Here is a 23,848-nt window from a genome sequence, read left to right as displayed (position 1 = left end):
TGCGTGCGACGTCAAGGGGCAGACTGAGCATGCGCAGATGTGGCGTCGAGCCAGCTGACACTGTGCCCTCCACAGATTCGAGCCCTGTCCCAGTCTGTGCTCAAAGGGACCAAGTAGAGGTTGTTCTTCCTCTTCACGAGTCTTCTACCCCATGGACAGCTTCTCCCTGTCCAGCTGTCCCCTTCTACATGTGGACACAATGTCCCAGAATCCACTGGGAGGAGGAGGGTGTGTTCTGCTGCACTGACTTGATTTGTTCTCTGGACGACTTTGTCCGGGTCAGAGACAATCTGCAAAATGTCCATGGTGATGAGATGCACGTTCACAGAGCCTGAGACAGACAGACAGACATGCAGGGAGGTTGGTAGATAGACATGTCTGTAGTTATAAGATGCATGGCGACAGACACACAGACAGACAGACACACAGACATGCAGGGAGGTTGGCAGATAGACATGTCTGTAGTTATAAGATGCATGGCGACAGACAGACACACAGACACACAGACACAGACATGCAGGGAGGTTGGTAGATAGACATGTCTGTAGTTATAAGATGCATGGTGACAGACACACAGACATGCAGGGAGGTTGGCAGATAGACACATTTGTAGGTGGGGGGGTTGTGTGTCTTTGTGTACTTCATTGATCCCAAACTGTAAAACTCCTAATTCTATTCATCATCTTTATTAATTCATCTCCACGAGTTGACTCTCTGACTTTAGGAAGTCAGTGGTGGAACCTAAGTGCATGTACTGACTGAGGTACTTGTTGCCTTGAGGTGATCCAGGGTCAGTGCTGTGGTGTTGTACATGATAGATCTGTGAAGAGGCTTCATGGGACTCGTGGAACAGAGACATGGGGAAAGTCAGCAGTTGCTCCCGTGCTTTTTGTGGTGAGAAGTCAAACAGTCCATTTAATTAATTTCTTACATACAGTATTTAACAATAGGCTGTGAGAATGAATAGATATTAATAGAAGTTGTGTACAGTGTCAGTATTTAGTGTGGAACTGGGAAGCAGCTCAGATGTAAGCCAGAGATGTGACTCCATGATATGGACAGCAGGGGGTGCTGCTGTACCAAAAGAGGCAGGACCTGTAGGTGGGTTCTGTGCAGGTGTAGGAACATGTGTGGCACACATGGAATGCGTTTTCATTTTGGAAGCCTTAAATCATGCATGTGTCAAAGCCTTTGTTAAACCATAGCATAAAATATGTATATCTCTGTACAGCGTCCCTGAGCAGACGCAGATGGCCGAGTCGTGTATTGTGTTACTTTTCAACCCTTCAACACAGGCAGGGCTCAAACGAAACTTTGATTTAACTTACAAAACAAATCCTTTGCACAGTAGTCTGCATAATACTGTATAATTTACCATGGCAGTTCAATTTAGTGTGAAAAGTATAGACTGAGTCAAAGTATAAAGTATATTATAGTAAAACATAAAAGGGTGCTAGTAAAGTAAAATATTATAATGTGATTGTATAGTAAAACCTAAAAACATGAAATATTAGTTTAAATACTGCATTTAAACCCCTCACAGTTTTGGATATTACTCTGATTGAACAATACTTGAAATCCTTCTCCCCTCAGACGACTATCGGACTCTCTGCAGGCACAGACGCATCTTTACTCGTCTGTATTTGTCTGTGGAAACACAGCACATATTTGAATTGGGCATCATGTGCAAAGTAAAGTCTGATGAGTGACGGCTGGGATTACTTTATGTTGCTAGGCTACTGTGGTTTGTCGTGCAAGTGCAGACTATATATTTTCCTAGATAAGTCAACACCTCTGAATGTCACCTAATGGCAAAAATCCTTGAGTTTCAAAATTCTCATTATTTATCTCATAGCCAACATTCCTGCACGCTGTGTCTGAAACACTTCATCTTAGCTCTTTTGATTTGTCACAATCACAACATTTCCCCTTCAGGAGGTGAGCATGTTGCACGTTTTAGAGAAAAAGCCAGAGATGCAAACGAGGCGTTAGGAAGTGAGCAGAACTTTCACAAGCAGAAACAGCTGTGACACACAAACGGAAAGGGAAAAACCAAAAAGCACGATTCAAGCACTGACGAGGTCATTTGATAGTGTGTCCTTAAAGTTTGTATGTATTTGTATATGCATGTTTCTCTGTGTTTAGACAGGTTGTGATTGTGTTGAGCTGCTGTTACTGTAGCTACAACGATTAAGTCAAATTATCTCACAACGGTGTGCGAGGCCAAGTTATACAAGAATCAACACGTTCCCTCGAATGATCCAGTGCAGTGGAGCCTGGTTTGGTCTCATTTGCCTCAAGAAAAGTTTGATGACCCACATTATGAACAAACCTGTGGAACTTGCTCTGGATCCACAAAAATACCTATTTTTGGGAAATATTGCAGAAACAAATGCTCCACCTGTGGAAGGTCTATGTCCGTTTCTACAAAGTCCTCCTTCATCCTACTTGGGACAGTCTGGACGTTTATAGTCACACATGCAGCCACTCCGGAGAATGTCCAGAGGTTTCCTGGAGTTCAGTGCAAGTCAGAAAACAGGGAAAGTGCCTTGAGACATGCTGCTGTCCATAATGGTGACACATGGCGTGGCTGCCCACTCCACTGAAGATCAGGTGTTGTTCAAGTTCTCTGTGCTGCTTAAGAACATGCATTATCTAGTAACAACAGTGGTTAAGCCAAATGTCATAGGTAAGATACCTGGAGGGGTTTAGGGAATATCAAAGAGTTAAGTGGCGGTTTCTGCAACGTCTTCAAAGAAAGAATGACTCTTGTTTGGTTGCCCCTCCTCTCCTCATGCCACCTCTTCCAGGGAAAGTATTTGCACATAAAGATTCAAATGCACAACAACAACAAAATCACCTTATTGCTCCTTATTGATCGTCTTTTAATGGCGTTCGCAGCTTCTCAGAACGTCACTGTTTGGGTCATTTATTCCCACATACTCACTGATTGAATATCACAGACTCACTGTGGCGTCTGGCCTGTTAACTCCCACAATGCAGTAGGGCCAACGTGTAGACTCATTATTTCAGAATTAGAGAGTTAGATAAGTTGTGTTTTTTGGCCGTGATCATTTCACCTACGTCCCACTGCAGACTAGATCAAAACAGACACAAGGTTAAGATAAATATAACATATTGTTCTTGCTTTGCTTAATCAACAGGCCACATGAAGGAGAGGGAGCTGAACCGGGTCTAAGCTGCTCCATCTTTCACTGGGAGCATTCTTGACTGACAGCTCACCTGCCCTCGCTTTCAGTAACGCAGCAGGCAGTAAAAACACACATTGTCATCCCTGTTGTAGAGTTATGTGATTCCATCTCCAGCTTTTATGGTTGCAGACCATCTCACGGGAGTTTAGGGCTCCTCTGATTCAGGGCTACAGGAATGATAATGATAAGAATAAGGAGTTATGAGGCTTTTCTTTGGTGCTAAAAAAGGAAACGCACCAGGTTTCAATAAACAGTGGACTGATTCAAAGGGAACGCACGGTTACAACCTGTTACATCCGCCTTTGAGGAAAAGAAACTTCACCTCGTGTTAATGTTCAGAATCTGACTTCAAGTGGACAGGATATAAAATAAACACATTCTGGGCAGATGCCTGATCGCTGAGCAACATGACTGGATGAAGAAAATGTAAGAATTCCATTCAAATGTCTGTATTTGGCTGTAAATGCTCCGGTGGCACTAACACGAACAGCATCTGTAATGTTTACAGTAAATCAGTGAACAAATAACAAGTGGCTGCTCTGGTTGTTTTCACAGGTGAATCATGGAATGCAGCTCTTGCAAGGTGTGTTGCCTCAAGGTATGAAATCTCCAATCCAACATTTTCCGTGTGTCTGGATCACTCTGAGGGCAAAGCCAAAAAGACATTGATGTGTAATGTGAACAGTGTTTGTAGTGATGCACCCACAGAGATGCTTTATCACCCACTTGGCTGGACTGCAGAGTCGTGGCCTGCTTCAGCTCATTATGGCCCATAACTATATCTGTTTTTAGCCAAAAGAAAACGCTCAAGCTGCCCTGCACCAAACAGCAGAGCAGCAGTTCACAGGAGCCAGATATTTGGTGCAGAACAAAGAGAGATAAGAACAATCCACATGAATGTTGCTGCATATCGTCAGTGTTGCTTCTTTATAAGTTCACTATATGAAATGGGTCAGTGTTGATTTCACAGCTTGTTACTGTTGCCCCCAAGTGGCAAAGTTCACAAGTCTACCTGCAGGAAAACGAGCTGCCAGGCAGAGATACAACCAGGAGCTGAAATCCGGAGGTGACTGACTTACACATTGTTCAGGAGCTTGTGTTTTCATTGCTTCCTTTTAGCAGGATTACACAGAACTGATTTTCTTGAAACTTGGTGGAAAGATGGGACATGGGCCAAGGAAGAAGTAATTAAAGTTTGGCACATTCTGTAACATTAATTGCATGAAAGCTTTTTTGCCAGGTAATAATTCATGGATCTTGATGAAAATAAAGGAGGACAGATATGAATTTGTTCACTTTGTTGCAGCTGGACCTTGGCGGAGAGATATGCACTCTACTGAATTATCTGCATAAAGTCTGAGGTGGTTAGCTTGGCTTAGTGTAAAGGAAAGCAGGGGAACGAGCCGGACTCGGCCTTATATTCAAAAACCACAGAACAACACAAGGAAGGAAAAGGCTCTGCTCACTTCCTTTCCACCTGATCTCTTGAATCCTTGCAGGTGCTACCAGCTGATTGAGCTCACACTGAGTGGATCCCAAATGAGTGAACACATCTTGTTTATTTCATTTATATTTGCACAGAAATATAAGAATAATTTCAGGTGTAGTTGCTGTGACTCTCTCAGGTTCCAGCCTGTGTCAATCAGTGAAACCAGGGTTTTGGTCTCTGCAGGATTCTGGCAGCGACTCGCTGGTGTGCCTGGCTGCTGTTCATGAGGAAATTGTTGGAGCTGTTTTATCTGTGTCCAGATTAAATGAAGAACACAGTTCAGATAGATTTTATGACCTCCTCTACGTACGGAGGAATGCTTTCATTGCCATTTGTCTGGCTGTTTGCAGGATTATGCAGGTGCGGGATTTCTTTTCACTCTCTTTAACATTTTTCGACAATTCAAACAATAATATCTATGAACAGGTGAAATTTGGTGCAGATCTGGATAATGATCTGTATGAATCTGATCTCAATACGAACTGTAAATATGCAATATGTTGATAAAGTGCCCAACAAAGGTTTTGAGTGTGTGTGTGTGTGTGTGTGTGTGTGTGTGTGTGTGTGTGTGTGTGTGTGTGTGTGTGTGTGTTGAGGGCTCTGTCTTCTCAAGTGATTTCTCCCACACTCTGCCCCAAAATGGGAGTGATCTTTAAAAAGGGCTGGCCTTCCTTTCGTTTACTGCGAGCGCAGAATGGCTCCACTTATGAGAACCAGGATCCAGCCCAAACCTCTGACTCCGCTCTGCTGCTGCTGCTGCCTCCTCCACTGAGCAGCCTCTTTGAATGAAGAGCCTCGCCTGCCTGTTTGCACTTTCTGTCTGAATCCCTTCACAGCCAGGAGAGCTGTTCAGAGCTGATCACATTGGAGACCTAAGTCAGCAACATTGTGAGTTATGCATGCCTGAGTCTCCAATACGCAAGCTTGTTAAAGCTTGTTCTCTGAGTAGGTGCAGGTTTTGCAGAGGGTAATAAAATGTGAGGACTTGTCTGGGTATTTTTTTTAATCCATCTCTGTCTTTTCTTTATCTCTTAGGGGAATCATGGTCCCCTCACTGCTCTGGCTCCTGATGCTGGGGGGACTTCAGGGTCTTTGGGCACAGGACTATGATGAAGACTATGAAGAAGAGGTGGTGACCATCAAGAAAAAGAACAAACTATATCCATCCAACTCCATACCAGAAAAATCCAAAAGTAAGTCTGAAATACTCTATTTTTAACATATGATTCTCTGCAGAACCTTAAAGTTGTTGTGTTGTTATTTAGAAAAAGTGCAGAATTTCAATCTGTGTAAAAAAGGTGAATAAGTAGAACATGAAACTCAACAAGGACTGAAAGATGCACGTGGACTGATCGTATCTCTCAGGCTTCTCAGAACCATTCATCTCCTGTGTGACTGCTCAGCGCTCTGCTACCCAAATGTTACACTCGCTCAGAATCCTGTTTCCCCAGGCACATTCTCCCTGGGACATATTTCCGTGAAGATTAATGTGATTTATCCTCAGCCTATATTAGATCTGCAACCTCCTTCCATTACTGAAGGTTGCTGCAGCAAGTTCAGTTACTTTTATTCCCACTTCAAAATGATATGTCACATTCATGAAAGCCTAAGTGGTCAGTAAATCACCTATAGCTCCTCTGGCTCTGCAGATAAAATGTCCCCCTGACTGAGAACATATGTTTGGTTATGATGCTATGAGTTGGGTCTTTGTGTTTCGCTGGATATGAGAGTAATGGTTTCCTATTATATCAGTTTAGCAACAGAAGATTGTGTGCAGTGAACTCATCAGTTAGTCAGATGTGTGGATGGAAACCAGTGTCATGCCAGAAGGTTTAAGTGATCACAAATGTGCAACTCCTCTTTCCTCTCAAGCGCTCAATGATGAGAACTGCGGATTGGAGTTAGCCTTCCTGATTGACAGCTCAGAGAGCGCCAAGGACAACCATGCCCAGGAGAAGGACTTCGCCTTGGAGGTGATGAACCGACTGCAGGGCCTCCGGCTGCAGACCGGCCGCAGCCTCACGTCCCGTGCGGCGCTCCTTCAGTACAGCAGCCATGTTATCATAGAGCAGACCTTTAAACAGTGGAGAGGAATCGAGGACTTCAAGGCCCGACTCGCTCCAATCGTGTACATCGGTCATGGCACCTACACGACCTACGCTATCACCAACCTCACCCGCATCTACCTGGAGGAGTCGGACGTCAGCAGCATCAAGGTGGCCATCCTGCTCTTCGACGGCGTCTCAAACCCCAGGAATCCAGACATATTTTCAGCTGTGGCTGATGCCAAGAACCAGGGCGTGCGTTTCTTCACCATAGGCATCACACCCGAAGCCAATGAGGCAGCCAACATAGCTCAGCTGCGGCTGGTTGCTAGCTCCCCCGCCTCCCGCTACCTTCACAACCTGCAGGACAGCGGCATCGTGGAGAAAGTCATTAAGGAGATCGTGAGTAAAAACAAACTTTGGTGTCAAATTGCATGTAAGAGTAGAGGTAGTGGCAGTTGTGTCTTGGATGCCCGACAAGGTTTGGTGTTCTAGATTCCCCCCCCCCCCTGGCTTTCAGTGGAGGGACCTGAGGTCAAGTTTGCCAAACTGATAAGTCTTATCTATGCTGCTACTGTTAATAAGAATAATGTGCCTCAGGACTCTAGACTCACTTAAAGCAAGATCGTGTAAATCCCTTAAATTCAACTCTCTAAATACATTTTCATTGAAGGTAGATGACAGCGATAAATATACATTTTTTGGTGAACATCACATGTTCAGACATGAATTCTGTATAATCATTTTTCTCGCATTAATGTGTCTACATTTGTTCGGCAGAGGAATTCCATGTATGTTTGATAATTGCTTTTTACCCGAGGATAGAAATTTATGACAGGAAGCTTCCAAAACGTTATTATGGAGACAGATATCTGTCAAATGATTCAAGTTTCTTTAACCTCTCTATGCACTCCACTGGGCCAAAGGGTTAGTGAAGCTCTCATCACCCAAATCAACACAAGAATCAAATGTAAAGCTCTGAAATTCTTCTTCAGCCGCACACAGAGAGTGACGAAGACAAATGTAATTGTTATTTTCAATTCTTCCTCTCTACTGGTAATAAATTTCCCCCAAGACAACTCGAACATGTGCTGCACACACAACCGAGCACACAACACATGCTTTGAATTTAAACTCTTGTGTGTGAAAATTGGGTGCATTAAGTACACGAGCCCAAGGAGAACATGTATGCACGCTACACTGTGTGGGCAGCAAGTTGAAAGTCAGGCTTCATGTTGACACAGGTGGTACAAACCTACATGATAAGGGAAAACTTAATAGAAAACCACCACTGCAGCAGACAGACTGCACTGGGCTGGCATGCAGGACCCCAGCCGCGGCAGCTTCACTCAGACGTTCATCATTCCTTTGTACAGGCAGCATCTGTATGTCATAAGCACGAGTCTCCGTCCCTGAGACGAGGAAGCTGTCTTTTATCTTCGGTCGTAGCCCTCGACTGCGTTTCTCCATCCTCCAGGAATGGACAGACTGTCTGTTGTCTTCAGACACCCCAGGATGCTCAGGCTATTTTACTGAACATTGCATGTGGTTTGTATTTAGTCTCAGTGGAACATTCCCCCTTGTGTAAAGAATGTGGTCTGCTTTGAAGAGGAAAGCAACCACCGGGGTAAAAACCAGGGCTCCGGCGAGATCCGTCTGCTACAAGAGTTAGTGCAGGATCCCCGTCCATTCGCACAAGGCCATTTGATTTAGCGTCGCAGTGAACAAGTTTGATTGGGTGTATGTTTAGCAGCTCTATTCCAAATCGTGTAACTTTCACATCACAATAAAAGATGGGCTCACGTCATGTTTCTGTTCATCAACAATATGGAGCTTGACGTTGTTGTGTCTCTTGCTCTACAGACGGCGCTGGCAGATGAAGGGGTAAGTCTCAAGACTGCTGTCTCTCCGCACATATCTGGATTTGTGTCTCTGTGAGGCCTGTCTGACTCTCACCTGTGTTTTGAAGTGTCCCCTGGCCCTGAGCACGTGTGCGTGTGACAAGGGAGAGAGGGGCCCCGGCGGCCCTCCTGTAAGTATTTGTCTTACCCAGAATTCACATGTTCACTGGTAAACAGGAAAGAGATAAGTTAGAGGAAGTTATAAATCGTCCCCTGCCTCATAAGACAGGAAGTTCAGCTGATACCACATTGAGCCAGTTAGCTGACACATCAACTAACATCATTGTATTTACTTAACAAGTAAACATGTCAGTAATCGGGTCCAACAAGCGATAACCACGAGTGTCAGGGACACAGTGACAACAGAGCACTTTAGTTACTAGATTATTCTCCATTTTAAAATAAATGATTATTGATAAATGATAAATGATAAGATAAGCGATTCAATTCAAATTCAGCAGTTGAATTGTAAATATCGTTTCACTTCCCTGCAGCAATGAAAGTAAAGCAAATGCCTCACATTCCTGGAACAGTTCAGTGAGAGCAGGCCTTAACACACACAGGATTTACATGGGCAATCAGCAGAATCATGAGACAGCCCACTGGGGATTGTGTGAGGACACATGCAGAAGAAGAAGAAGTTACATGCATGACTTTCTTCGCCTGCCAATGCCTTGTCGTGACTGAGAAGCTCGAGCACAATTAGACGTAGCGGTTTAGCTTTGATGTATTTTCGCTGGATGAGAGGCGAGTAATTACCCCCGTGAACCTAATGCTCTGAACAAAAGCTGTTTCACATCAGGGGCAGCGGTGACGGAAGCAGCGGATGCAGACAGACATGCAGAGAGGGGCTTACTTGAAAGATGAGAACATTCACAGTCCACACCACACATGCATGAAAACAGAGAAGAGCCAGACGGCTGCTCGGGCTCCCAGACTCTGTGGCCTTTATCCAAGATGGACGTCAGATATATTGTTTTCATGATGCATGGGGAACAAGAGGAGCTCTTTCACTGCCGAGCACGAAGCAGCTGAGCTTACTGAAAAGAGTAGTTTGACATTTTGGGATATATTCACTGTCTTGCATCTCAGAACCAGGCTGTAAGTTGCATTTTAGCATCACACTGTTCAAAGACATTGTGAATCCGCTGCCGCTCCGGTTTGCACCTTCCACTGGCTCCTTCTCCATCTCCTTCTCTTCTCCATGGCAACGGCTTATGTTCGACTCCTCACCGCGTGGAGTCAAAACTGACTGAAACCGAGGAGGCTTATTGGACTGAGGTTGTATTTGAGGCTCATATTATCAAGGTTATCTACGTGAGCTGTTTTATTTACCCAACTAAACTGAAGAAGGTAGGAATTCACCAAAGCATCAGTCGGATGTGCTTCTTAATGTTTCATAACTTCAATCCTTCTCCTCACAGGGGAAGAAGGGCCGTCCTGGAGAAGACGGAAGTAATGGTTCAAAAGGACAGAAGGTGATGCCTGCCCATTAACCACCAGTTATTGTTAAATCAAACTGCATAATTCAAATCTGCTGCCAGATATATATAATATATTTCCTGATTAAACTAGAATCCCTGTTTTTCTTAGGGTGAGGGTGGTCTCAGTGGACTTCCAGGTCGTGAAGGAACAGAGGTGAGATCAAACGGTTGATAAGTTGTCAAGTGCAGAATAATTAAAAAATCATGTTCCACAGACAGGTCTCATGTGGTCTGTGTTTTGATGCTGCTTGTCTCCTCCTGACTTAACACGACTGTTTTGTACTCACAGGGGAAATCAGGATACAAAGGAGAGCAGGTATCGTATGGACTCTACTGTACATTCTCTCGATATCTGCTGAGGATTTGTCAAAGTGTAGAGTTCCCACGCTGAAGCTGGGAGAGAAAATGAAGAATTATTATGTTTTCCAGATGCTATGATAGAGATTAAACACACAATCATCACAGCAGCTTGTTCTCCTTCTTACATCTGTTTATAATGAACTACAAGTATCTCTAGGTTCTTTCCCTTTGAAGGAATTTAACCCTCAAGATCTGTATTACATGAATCCTATGTTAGTCTTGGCTAACCAGATCCTTCCTGGGATATTAAAACTCATTACTCCAAGATAACCAGTTGGAAATTGCACGCTGGTGTAAACTGGTAATTAGAAAGTATGAAACTATATTTATAACGTGTTTTTGTTCTCTTACAGGGGGAGAGAGGGGAGTGTGGGACACCTGGAATTAAAGGAGACAGAGTACGTGACCCTTTAACCCTGTTTTATGTTGACTTGAGTTTTATTTCATAATAAATAAATACACAATAAGACATTATAAGGTGATAACATTTATTTATGAAGTGAAATATTGTTTTATGACTAAGGTTAATCCCCCATACCATTTCAATCTATATCTGTATTGATCACATTATCACCAAACCCTAAGAGAACCACTTAAAGATGAAAGTATTGTTTGTGATCATCATGGACTCAATTTCATTTCTTCTCCTTTCCAGGGTCCTGAAGGAAATGTTGGCCCGAGAGGAAACCGTGGTCCTCAGGTGAAATCTACCTTCCATTTAGCATCAGTTCCCGTTGACTGACATTTGACACCTGTCATTCTAGCAGGGCACATAAACAGTTCACAATAAGATTCAGTTACTGAACTTTTTTTAAACAATGCGTGAGTGATTCATCGATTTTCACAACTGAAATGGCAGCTGGCACAAGCAGACTTTGGCAGATGTTTTTCCCTTTAAGTGGCCGTAATACTACAATAAACACGGCTGCAGCCTGCAAAGACATGTTTGACAGATTGACAGGCCTGCTGTGGTTAGGAAGCTGTGATTGTACAGCCGCCGTGGGGGGGCACAGCATCATTTGTGCCAGTTTCATTTCAAATACTTGCTCTGCGTGTAACACTTGTTTACACTTCAGGGTTTGCCTGGTCCACATGGTGATATCGGCCCTGAAGGAGTGATGGGTAAAAAAGTAAGTATTCCTCTGTTTGATGCTTTTGAAGTCAGTGTTGAATATGTATGAGGTGCGTACAAAAGATAGTGAGTCAGAGTTTCCTACGTGTGTTTCCCCTTCTCCTGTCCAAGTCCGTTGATGAAAGCCGACCTCCAACCTCCAAACCAGATGCATATCTGAAGGATATTGGGTTTTTGTTGGATGCAACTCTTTTCCAGTCTGGGTTGAATTAAGTCTCTTTTATAGCTGTGTGGAAAAAAAGTAAAAAGCTCAAAGATAATGAAAACCACTGGCACCTGAGAGAGGTGACGAATTAAAAGTGTGGAATTAAAGTGGTAAAAAATACCTGTGACACATTAAAGTGTTCTCTCTGCTCTGGAGAGTTTTTCTCACAATAACATTACTCACGAAGTCGACATTTAAAATGAGTCGATCTATCACATAAATAATATCACAAATGTTAAGTAGCCCTACAAACTAATTGCTTGACCATATATTTAAACACATACTTGTGAGTTATGATCCGTCCCCAGTGAAACATTTTGAAACCTTTCTGAAGTACCTCATCTGTTATTACCCTGTCAGCCTATTTGTCTGGCCCTACGTTTTCAGCCCCTTCTCCCGTCTTATAGCTGCCAATTCCGCCATGAGCGCACACTCCCCACCAAGTGTTCCCTCCTTAATTATTTTGGAAGAATGTTCACGTTGATTGTCTGGCTGTCATCCTATATCACTTGAATGGCAGACTAATGTCTGGCTTTAAACATTGTCCCAACCTGCCTGAAAGGGCAAGGGAAAGAGAAAAAACGTGTCGGTATGCACCTACGAACAATTCCACGCCCTCTCTGCGTGTCTTAAAGTGCCCGACTGCTGCACACCGCGGCTGTGATTTATAGCTTCTCTGGAAATAATTGCATTTTTTAACAATAAAGCCTTGAAGGAATGAAAAGAACCTATATTACCTTTCCAACCACCTTTAAAAATAGCTGAAAATTACAGGAAGGAACGGTAGTTTATGTAAGTGTGGAGCGGAGGAAAGTAGAAGAACCGGGGCAGTTCTAATGTTGTCACCTATATCAAAATGAAGCCAAGAATCAGATGAGCACAGCTACTGCTGCTCTCCATGCATCTCTGTGTGTGTACTTGCCCACGTCTGTCCCTGCCTGTCTTTATAGGGGGAAAGGGGACTTCTTGGGCCACCTGGAATCCAAGGGGAAACTGGGATCGGCCTTCCGGGATCCAAGGTGAACTCTGCCACCCTTTTTGTTTTGGAAAATTATGTCATGAAAACATAATAATCCACCTCACACACGGTTGTGCAACCCTCTCATTCTCTCTGCTCCACAGGGTGATGTTGGTTTCCAGGGGCCACTAGGGCTCCCCGGTCCTCCAGGGCTCGGCGAGTTGGGACCACCGGTGAGTAAGATGAGCAGGGAGACTGAGGGTAATGCTGCAGGTGCCAGGCAGCGTCCTCGTCTTCCGTGTAGAAGACACTGGAGCAGTGTTGTTGTTGTGCTGCACTGGGTGAAGCTAGTTAGTTTTTCTATGTTCCCCATTATTGATTTATATATCTTTTGTTTTAAATCAGGGACCTCAAGGGCAACAGGGAGTCCAAGGTGAGAGAGGATCACTGGGAGAAGGTCTCCCTGGCCCAAAGGTGAGTTAGGGTTCATGTCTTTTATGCCTCATGCTCATGCACTAAAACCTTTGAGCCCCCTTGACCCCATTTTCATGCATTACATTCTCACTTCACCCACCAACCCACTGACCTGCTCAAAGGCCTCATCTGGGCTCCAGATTGCAAGGTCGTCATGAAAGGAAATGGACAACGTGTACGGTTACATCGGCTGACAAGGTTTCATAAATTCACATAGAGCAGTGCAGCACGGCTCCCATTACCTCATGGGGTGACCTGGTCCATTGATCGTCCCCAGTAGAGGACACGAGCACAGACCAGCGCTGAGTGGATGTGGCAACAATACAGGAAAGGAGCCAGGACACCTCGAGACATGACAGAGAGGGAGTGACTCAGAAAGAGAGGAAAGAATGAGTTTGTGCGTCTGTGTCTTCTCAGGATGTACACACACACACACACACACACACACACACACACACACACACACACACACACATATAGACACTCTCACACAGGTGCACATGGGCAGAGGGTCCAGAGATGAGACTGGAAACACAAGTGCAGTTTCCATTCTGCAATTAGGACACAATCCTTCCCCATCAAAGTGTCATTTGTTTTCGTGAAGAGGTTCTGAAACAAACATTCATGTGGGTTATCAGACAGTTACATCAATTAATAATGAAATTAATTAAATCTATAACTTCTTTGTGGGTGGCGTCACAGAGCGAAGACAGATTACTTTGTAGGTTTTTATCAGCATCATCTGTAAATCAGACAAAACCCTTGTGTTGTTTGATCAACGCAGACGGTAAAATGAAGTGTGATTAAGTCGGTGGAATTCCTTTAGGTCATGAGGAACCTAATCACTTGCTGGCTTTCTGACAGTATCAACAGATAGACGCGGTAACTTGAATTCAGGTTCCATCCTTATTCTCTCCACTCGCTCCAGGCCGTCATCCAATTTATCATTTCTCGACTTTCCTCGTGGGGATGGTAACAGCTCGTTTTCACCCTTGAACAGGCGGAGGTGCATCCCCCCCCCCCTCCCCCTGTTAAAGATTGGCCTCGGGGGTGCTCGTTTTTTCCCTCAGCAGGAAATCTGACCGCAGATGGCGTTCTTGCTCCAAAGCAGCGTTCCTCGCATGACGTGTGTCGACAAGCTCCGGACTAACAGGAGCTCGTCAGCAGTATTATCCTTGTTTCCACATCATTAGCACCTGGGTGTGTGAGGCAAAGTGAGGCATCACAGAGTGAGGACAATACATCTATAGTTTGTGAAGATAAGAAACAAACTCCTGTGTCTGACGCTGAATTTCTGTCGTCCTTGTGTGACCTCAGAAGACGGGGGGATTTTCTTCAGGGACATGAGACGTCTCTGCATTTTTTATTCTACTTACTGTCAACTGATCTAATTCCTCGCTGTATTTCCATACCTGCTTTTTATGTTTTCTATTCTGTGGATCCTCTCCAGACACTTGAAGACAGATGCAGTGTGAAACTTTGCCTGGAATCATATTTTAATAATTATTCTCTTTATTATGAATTCATGAATTAGTTAATAAACCACTGAGAACACCCCCGCTACTTGTTTTCCCTCTGTACAAAAACTATCATGCAGATATAAATATGCTTCAGGCTTTTGGCCCAGTTACACACACGTAACAACCACACACCTACAGCGAGACCGAGTTCAAACCAGAGACTGTAAATAACGATGACAGTTTCCCAAAAGTGAAGCCTAAACATCCCCATTGACATCTAGTGGCTGGTGCAGTATAGGTCACTAACCCAGCCTCCTCCGTGTTAGTGCATGGGACGTGGACCAAACCTTATTGCTGTTTGCTGCGTAATACTGATACTAATACCTAATACTGATTGTTGCTGATTCCTCACCTTTCTCCGGTGATGCTGTGACTGTGATTACATTCTTAAATTCAGTATCTTCTGATTTTCTTCTCTTCCAATTGGTGAAACCTTTCTGTGTCTTCACAGGGAGAGCGAGGCCTGGACGGGCCACGAGGGCCCAGAGGACAGCCGGGCGCTGGAATTAAAGGAGACAAGGTAGAACAGAGTGTGAATAAGACGCCTCGCTGAAAGGCACGAGGACAAAGCTCGAGTGCTGTTGTGAAGAAGGCCAAACATTTGGCAGAATCACCAACGAACGCTTTCAGCTCTGTGTTATATAGGAGGTCACAATCTACAGGTGATGAATCAAGGTTCGAGCTCGGGTGGTGTAGGAGGAGTGAGGCTTCCTGGTGTGTACTGATGAATGTCCACCGCTCCATTCTCCATTCTCTCCACCGCTCAGATCTTTGTAGACATCTGGGAATCTTCCAGCTGACAGGGACTTGACTGGGAGAGTTAAAAATGAGTTTTTAAGTTTCGTCATTCATCTAAAGTCACTGGAAGATTCACTTTTCAATGTTCACGACATTGAAAAGTGAATGAATCCGTCTCCCAGAGAAAATATGGGTCTGTTAAAATACTTGCCAAGTGTTGTGATGACAGTTTTATCGTAGCTGCGAGTGGAAGTTCATCGGGATAATTGCAATGTTTTCACGTGGTAATGACAAACCACGTTTTTTTCTGTGCGTTAGCAAAATGCATTTACAATGTCGCTGCTGCTTGTGACAGATGCAAGTATTGAAACACGCAAATTGAGTTATGTGTATATAAAGATTTTACTGTGTGAAAGTACTCATGCTGTGCAATAAACAGCACATATTCATTACTGAGCCATAAGGAAACGCACAGGATGTTGGCAAAGGAAACAGGTGCTTTCCACACGCAGTAAATCACTGGAATGTGAGTACCATTCTCTGTCAAGCTTTCAACATTAACGTGCAGTTGTTATTATCTATTCTTTTATCTAAAGGGGGATTTTGGATCTCCAGGTCTTCCAGGACCCCGCGGACTTCCGGGCCTGGGCATACAGGGTGAGAAGGCAAGTACTTTCCTCATGAAGTGGCTCCTGCTGCTCGTTATTACTAAACTCCTTCAACCTATTGGACTTTTCACTTCACTGCAGCTTGTATGAAGCAGAACTCTTTTGGTCGCTAAAAACTGTAACGATTTTCATATGGATTCTTTCAATAGATGCTTTTTTCTTTTATTAGAAATATTATTTTATTCATCACTTCATCTGTTTATCCTTCCAGGGGGTAGAAGGACCAAGGGGGCCACTAGGAGGCAGGGGCCCACAAGGAGAGGGCATGCCTGGTTCCAAGGTGTGTACACACATTCAATAATACTGTTTCAGGGGCTCCTGGAAATTGTCACCACTCCCCTGAGCCCATTGTGAAATATATAATAAGTATTTTGTCTTCTGAACAGGGAGACCAAGGGTTGCCAGGCGAAGTTGGCGCTCCAGGGGAGAGAGGGTCTGGAGACCCAGGAGCTAAGGTCGGTCAAAGCACTCTGGCTAAATTTAGCATCAGCAACAATCGTCGATACTTTTTTTAGACCTAAAAATGTCAACGTATCCACAAATGTGTCCCCAGGGTGAGCCGGGATCGACAGGGACGTCGGGTCTGCCCGGGCTGCCAGGAGAGGACGGGGCCCCTGGACAGAAAGTAGTTTGGACGTTGTTACCTCCAATATGAAGCCTGTATAAGTGAACTCAAGTCAGTCCAGTGAATGCATACGTGTGTTTCTGTCGTCAGGGGGAGCCAGGAGCTTCAGGTCTCAGGGGCCTAGAGGGGGCAACTGGGATCGGCACTCAGGGGGAAAAGGTACAAAATACACAAGGGACATTCCCTGCACACTGTTTTGCTCGTCTTGCAGGAAACCTTTGCTGCTCTATGCAGGATAAGTGAAGCCACTGCTGACAGAGCACTGATTGTGTTCCATCTTTTAAGGGTGACCAAGGCCAAAGAGGAATAAGAGGTTTGACGGGTCCACCTGGCATCGCTGGACCCTCAGGACCAAAGGTGAGATGCCACTGAGACCCTGTTCTGTGTCTGTTGGAATATAAATGGTTCAGTTAATAAGTTTAACAACTTGACTTCCATCCTTCTTCCTCAGGGAGAACCAGGAACACAAGGCAGGGGGGGTCCTCCTGGTCCACAAGGACGTTTCGTTGTTGGACCCAAGGTGACTACGATCGGAGCGTCTCCAGGGACTTTAGGAAACAGGCTCCCTGTTACATGCACATTTCATATTTCTAAGAGTTGGCATGTTCATTGTTTATTTCTTGAAACAGTTTAAATTCATATGGAACTATTGTATTTAATGGCATTAGCAACCATTTCCATCCATTACAGTGTGTCATTGCAGGATAATTCAAATGAACGTGTGTGAATGGGTGAATGTTCATTTACCATTTCACCTAATTTGTCTCTACCTTGTGATGAATAAATGTAAACTGTGTTCCAGGGGGATCTCGGCCCCAATGGTCCTCCTGGTCCGGTTGGGGAAAATGGCTATGGACTTCCTGGTCCGAAGGTGAAGCTCATTATAAACAACAATGAAAACACACACTTGAAGTTTTCATTTTCAACCAACAAGTCCAAGCATGTTGTCATAGCCTGTGTTTGGAAAATCTATTATCCAGTGAAACGTAATGAGCGGCAGGTCTAGCAGCACATGTGTGCAATTTTCACCCCTGAGTTCATTTCCCACGAGAACAGAGACGATGACAAAAAGGATCAAAAAGGATCGTAAACGTGAAGTTACATCCTGTTTTTCTATTTTTCGTTAATTACGCTGACGTACACAAAATGGCAAAAACAGCACTTGTACTTGTCACAATGTCTTTGTGTTTGTTTTGTTTTGTCAAATGATGGACTCCTCTGTGTCTGTGTGCTGCAGGGGGACCGTGGAGATTCAGGCCCTGCAGGTCCATTTGGTCCCAAAGGAGACGGCTACCCCGGCCCCACAGTGAGGAAGCGATCCAGTCACTCACTGTCCACTCCTAAATCTCGACATATTTAGATGAATACTCTGATGGCTGTGTTCTAACGTCGTGTCCTGTGTTCTTTAGGGCCCTCCTGGTCTGCCTGGACTCACAGGAGAACCTGGCCAAGAAGGAGTGGGCGTCCCGGGACCAAAGGTGACGTCTTAGTTCGGAGCATGGTGGTGGCAGAAAGTGATGCTTTTCATTTTCATTGTGTTTCATGTGAGGCCAAAAATAGAATCCAGTGTGTTCCAACTGGAACCTGAGCCAAACCAAATGTCAGATACTGTAAGATCAATTAGAAAGCTCCTATGAAAGGTTTGGTCATTTGTTAGAGGAAAGTAATTAAAGGAAACCAGATTTATAGGAGTTCATTTGGCTGATGGATTGTGCAGCGTGGAGGTGGTGATATATCTTCTGTGGTCCTTCCTCTTTGCAGGGGGATATTGGTTTCCGGGGGCTGCCTGGTTTACCAGGACCTCCGGGCGAAGGACTCCAAGGACCTCTGGTACTTGATACAGATTTTTCTTGTGTCTAAAATGATTTCAGTTTCGACTTTTCATTTATGTTTGTAACTCGTGAAAAACAGTATATTCTGTTTCTGCAAACACAAAGACAATATTCACAGGGAAGCCTTCAGTCATTTCATCTGACACGCGAGCAGATGGTCGTGATTGAGTCATACTCTCTGCAGAAATGTGTTTTAGCTGCAGTCAGAGTGAAAAACGGTTCTTCATCTGCTGTTTGAACATGCCCACCACAGGGGCCTTATATTCAAAGGCTGCCACTGCATTCGCTCCGGGTATTTATCATGATTTTCCCGCAGCACTCTGACACATCGGTGCAGAGCGAGAATCTCCACAGACATATGTGTCTGATGAGAAGCACTTGGCCTAACGGGTCGAAACGAGGCGACTCTCAGCGCCCATATGTCCACAGATATCACATCCACATTCCCTGCAGGCTTCAGACCAGCGTCTCTGCAGGACCGAGCCCTGTCACAGCCGGGCAGCAGCAGGCAGGATTTAATTGAGGACTCAACTGATGACGTAATATGAGGCAAAATGAAAAAAGCTGAGAAAACGGTGGTGTCAGAAATGACTCAGTATTATACACGAGGGGTAATCATCACCTCGTAAATGATATTCTCTAGAAAAGGCTTTTCAAAGATTTATTTTACATCTGTCCACACCTCTCACGTCGCCTGGGGCAGGTTTGCTCATGGGCCCCAGAGTCGGAATCCAAACCATGGAGGAGCACCAGTCAGGTTTCATCCACATAATGAATCTGAAAAAACTTCTTTTAAATCAAGGCAGAAGGATATTTATTCATATTCTCTTTCATTTTACTTACAGTTAAACTCGTGTTTCCTTGCAGGGTAACCCTGGGCGACCTGGGCCATCGGGGCCAATGGGGCCACATGGACAAGGAGTTCAAGGGCCAAAGGTTTGTTTATAATAATCAATGAATAATAATGGAGTTTATCAGAGTCTCATTTTCTCATATTGCTGTCAGTCATTAGATATATCAGCATTCTGCTGTATCTCTGTGTTTCTGTCCCTGATATAGTTGAACTGTGTTTGATTCAGGGGGAACACGGGCCCCAGGGCGTGACCGGGCCGAGGGGGCTGCCTGGAGAGGGCTTTCCTGGAGCTAAAGTGAGTTTTAGACTTTTGAACGTGGGGTTGTGTGTACGGATTCATCTCTGATCACTGACATGTCGCCACGCAGGGGGACCGTGGCTCGGCCGGGGAGAGAGGGTTGAAGGGAATCGGAGGTGATATGGGAGATCCTGGAACCCCGGGGCAAACAGTGAGTGATGCTTTTATCTGTAGATTGACTGTGAGCTGCTTTGTGAGCAGCAGAAACAGGTTCAAATGTAAGAGAATAATGTTCTGACACTCGTTATCACTCGTTTGAGCAAATACCTGTCTGTTAAATTGAGAAATGTTGGAAGATTGCTCTTGTTTCTTTTTTAAATATCTGTTTCTAGGGCCGATCTGGTATCAAAGGTGAAGCTGGACTCACCGTGAGTCTTCTCATATGTTCATACACATTTTCATTCATTTTCATGTTTATCAATGTGCTCATAGCATGTTGCTGTGTTGGTTTCAGAGAGAGGACATCATCCGAATGATCAAAGAGATCTGTGGTAAGGCGTCTTCTGCACTGTTCATTGACTGAGCCGCTGTCTCATGTTATCTGTGGATCACTGGATCAGATTCCACAGGCTGAACCTTGTCAAAGTGACATTTCACTCATGATCTCATTGTGTGGTTCCAGGATGTGGGATCAAGTGTAAGGAGAGGCCCATGGAGCTGGTGTTCGTCATCGACAGCTCAGAGAGCGTGGGTCCAGAGAACTTTGAGATCATCAAGAACTTTGTGAGCGCACTAGTCGACCGGGTCACGGTGGGCCGCAACGCCACCAGGATCGGCCTGGTGCTGTACAGCCTGGAGGCGAAGCTGATGTTCAACCTGGCTCGCTACGTCTCCAAACAGGACATCAAGCAGGCCATCGGAACCATCCCGTACATGGGAGAGGGCACAAACACGGGCACGGCCATTCGTAAGGCCACACAGGAAGCCTTCTACAGTTCGCGTGCGGGAGTCAGCAAAGTGGCCATTGTGATTACTGACGGCCAGACGGACAAACGGGAGCCGGTCAAGCTGGATATCGCGGTTCGAGAAGCACACGCCGCCAATATTGAGATGTTTGCTCTGGGGATAGTGAACACCACAGACCCAACACAGGCCGAGTTCCTCAGAGAGCTGAACCTGATCGCGTCTGACCCGGACGCCGAGCACATGTTCCCCATCGACGACTTCAACACTCTGCCAGGTGAGACGACTTCTCTACAGTCGGTGTTTATCATTACCACACCCCCCCTTGTTCAAATGACTGTATAAAAAGTGACAGGCCGACTAAACATAAAGTGTATTTGAGGCTAATGGGAAAGTCCCATTCAGAGACACCACAGGAATCCTGCAGCTTTGACCTCTGACCTCTCTCTGTGTCTGTGTGTCTCAGCTCTGGAATCCAAGCTGGTCAGCCGGTTCTGTGAGGACGAGAACGGAGCCCTGATATACAACAGAATAACGAACGGCTACAACGGCTATGGAAACAACGGCTACAACGGCAACAGGAATGGCATTAATGGGAAGTTCGCCAACGGCGGCTATGGAAACCGGCCTGTGACCGAGGAGGGAGCAGCGAGCGGCCGACAGACTGGCACCGGCAGCCACAGCCATGGAGGCGGAGTGGACAGCACACGACACGGCATTAAAGGATCCAGCACAACACATGTACGGAAGATAAGAATGTACATTCATTTAATATTATATCTATTAAAAGGGACAAAGTGTTTCACAGTGTTGTCTTGTTTCAGGGCGGAGGAGGAGGAGGAGGAGGAGGAGGAGGAGGAGGAAGAGGGCAGCATGTGCACACTGAAACAACAAACAGGGGAACAGAGCGTGGGGACACATTTAACCGTGAAACAATAGATCCTTCCGGAGGGGACTCCACCAGGAGGCGAGGATCATCTTCATCATCGTCGTCTTCTACAAACGTAACCACATCATCCTCAGGTGGATCTGTATCTGCCCCAAGGCCGGCGCTCCCCAGAGGTACAGAAACTCTATCATACTTCTATACTTGTTTTCTTTTTAACAGCCGACCTGAAACACGCTCCGACACGAAACACTTCCAAATCCATTCCAGCCACAACAGAGAGTTTCATCAGTCAAGAGAAACACCATCAATTAAAGAAAATGAACGAGTGAAGCTGTTGCCAAATGATGCAGAAGCTTCCGAGGCTACAGACACAAAACCACTCGAACCTCAGGGATTTAATTAAATCAGTAAAAGAATTTGTGTTTCATTACTGCACCTGCACGGAGGTCAGGACATTTTCTTGAAATGTTACAGGGGGGGGGGCTGTGCGAAGATCTGAGTCTGTTGCTCCGGACATTTTCTGAAACTTGTCCTGCCAGACTCTTGATAAAATGTCCAAACTCTGGAAGATGTCCACACAAGTTCGGGTCTGAGGTCGTTGCCTCTGATTAGAGATGGAAAAAATGGGGAATTGGCTGCAAAACAATATATCATGAGGAGTTAACATCCCAGTGACAAGTGTCGACAGTGAAGATCCATGGAAAGAAACTTATTTTAACCCTTGAGATGCACGATCCTTCCATGATTAGTCAAAATCTGAACACGCTAAAGTGAAGGTGTGTTGGGATGAACACCTTCATTCCTTCATTCCTTCAAACGTGGAGGAGCTTCCTGCAGCAGCCCCAGTGGAGGAGTGTGAATCTTCCGCCTCCAGGTTTGTGATGAGTGCTTCGTGATTGACAGGCTCTGTAATGAGGTCACGTAGGTGAGGAGCAGCGAGGCCAATTATTTCTGATGGCGTGTGGATGATTTGATAGAATGTGCTCCTTCCTCAGAGCGCTGTCAGGGAACAGGTGTAGCCTCAAAAGAGAACAACTTAGCAGCGCCACTATTTGGACGTTTTTTTCATTTGTTTCCCCATCGTCCTCCTGCAGAGACCGTCCCCTTGGACCCCCGCTGTGGCCTGGCTCTGGACCAGGGCACGTGTCGGGATTATAACATCCGCTGGTACTACGACAAGCAAGCCAACGCCTGCGCCCAGTTCTGGTACGGAGGCTGCAACGGCAACAAGAACCGCTTCGACACGGAGGAGGAGTGCAAGAGGACGTGCGTGATCCCCAGATCCACCGGTACGCTCTCGTGACTCATCCCCGCCATATTTTCATTATGTCATTCACACCTACCGTGTCCGCCAGCAGGTCTGACATCACCTCTTCATTTCCTCCTCTCAGCTTTAGAGTTGTTTCTTGTGTTTGTGTCTTCCAGGCGGCTGAGAGGAAGCGTCTGCTGTAGATACCTCACGGAGGAGCAGCTAAAACCAGCCTTTCTCGCTGGGTTATGTAAAGTTCTTGCATCACTGATGTTCCATATCACCACCACGTAATCGTTCCTGTCGTGTCCTCCTGTCAGATCCGATGAAGCGACGCTTCGTTTGATAGATACCTCCATTGTTTTTATTGTTTAATATTAGCAAATACTGCAGGAGAAACTCCATCGCTCTTTTCTCAGGAATACAGATGATCAGTGTGTTTCCAAATCTCCAGGGATCACACACAGCCTGTGATCACACACAGTGCATCAATCTATCAATCAACAAACTGCTTCTTTACTCGTCACTGTCGGATCGGTCGCTGCTCAAGCGTGAATCACAAGAACCAATTAGACACGGCTGAGACTGAGCCTCTCATCACGTAAATCAATACAATATACTTACTGTAAGTTACTGACGCTCTTTGGGATCATTTTGTGCATTTGAATGTTTTGTTTTGTGTTTACATCGTTTCACTTGTTTCCTCCTCTACACACACACACACACACACACACACACACACACACACACACACACACACACACACACACACACACACACACACACACACACACACACACACTGCCCTCTACTGGCCAACACATCCTGTGAACTGAACCAAGCTGTACTGACTGGATGATTCATATTGTGTTGTTTTTTTCACGTGGTCAATAGATCAACTATTTGTAATAAATGGGATCCAAACTAATATGTGATTATTATATTATGTATTATTAGAATGAATATACTTTATGCATTAACTTCAAATTAAGGGACTGTATGAAAACCCAAGC

The 23,848-nt window shown here is 45.1% G+C and overlaps 1 protein-coding gene across 2 annotated transcripts; it reads left to right on the top strand.

Annotated features, from left to right (window-relative positions):
• The first annotated feature begins 1,936 nt into the window (after positions 1-1,936).
• Positions 1,937-23,763, top strand: LOC117773994 (collagen alpha-1(XXVIII) chain-like). Of its 2 annotated transcripts, XM_034605976.1 has the most exons (38): positions 1,937-2,081; positions 3,768-3,810; positions 5,348-5,589; positions 5,737-5,894; positions 6,574-7,148; positions 8,610-8,630; positions 8,716-8,778; positions 10,072-10,125; positions 10,241-10,285; positions 10,421-10,447; positions 10,845-10,889; positions 11,147-11,191; positions 11,568-11,621; positions 12,779-12,847; positions 12,951-13,019; positions 13,192-13,260; positions 15,232-15,300; positions 16,115-16,183; positions 16,398-16,466; positions 16,573-16,641; positions 16,740-16,811; positions 16,902-16,970; positions 17,097-17,168; positions 17,263-17,331; positions 17,614-17,682; positions 18,049-18,117; positions 18,221-18,289; positions 18,573-18,641; positions 19,511-19,579; positions 19,723-19,791; positions 19,865-19,945; positions 20,127-20,162; positions 20,249-20,285; positions 20,417-20,974; positions 21,164-21,438; positions 21,522-21,759; positions 22,681-22,875; positions 23,012-23,763. In XM_034605976.1, exons 4-38 carry the CDS (start codon positions 5,744-5,746, stop codon positions 23,017-23,019), a joined length of 3,687 nt encoding a protein of 1,228 aa, XP_034461867.1. In that variant the 5' UTR covers positions 1,937-2,081; positions 3,768-3,810; positions 5,348-5,589; positions 5,737-5,743; the 3' UTR covers positions 23,020-23,763. The 2 variants fall into 2 exon arrangements, with proteins under 2 accessions (XP_034461867.1, XP_034461875.1); XM_034605984.1 differs by lacking the exons at positions 1,937-2,081; positions 3,768-3,810 and having other exon boundaries at positions 5,122-5,589; positions 21,164-21,437; positions 21,530-21,759.
• The last annotated feature ends 85 nt before the right edge of the window (positions 23,764-23,848 follow it).

The sequence above is a fragment of the Hippoglossus hippoglossus genome, chromosome 2, assembly GCF_009819705.1.
Source record: "Hippoglossus hippoglossus isolate fHipHip1 chromosome 2, fHipHip1.pri, whole genome shotgun sequence".
Taxonomy (NCBI): Eukaryota; Metazoa; Chordata; class Actinopteri; order Pleuronectiformes; family Pleuronectidae; genus Hippoglossus; species Hippoglossus hippoglossus.
Note: the sequence above shows the minus strand (reverse complement) of the source record. Positions and strands in the feature narration are given on the sequence as shown.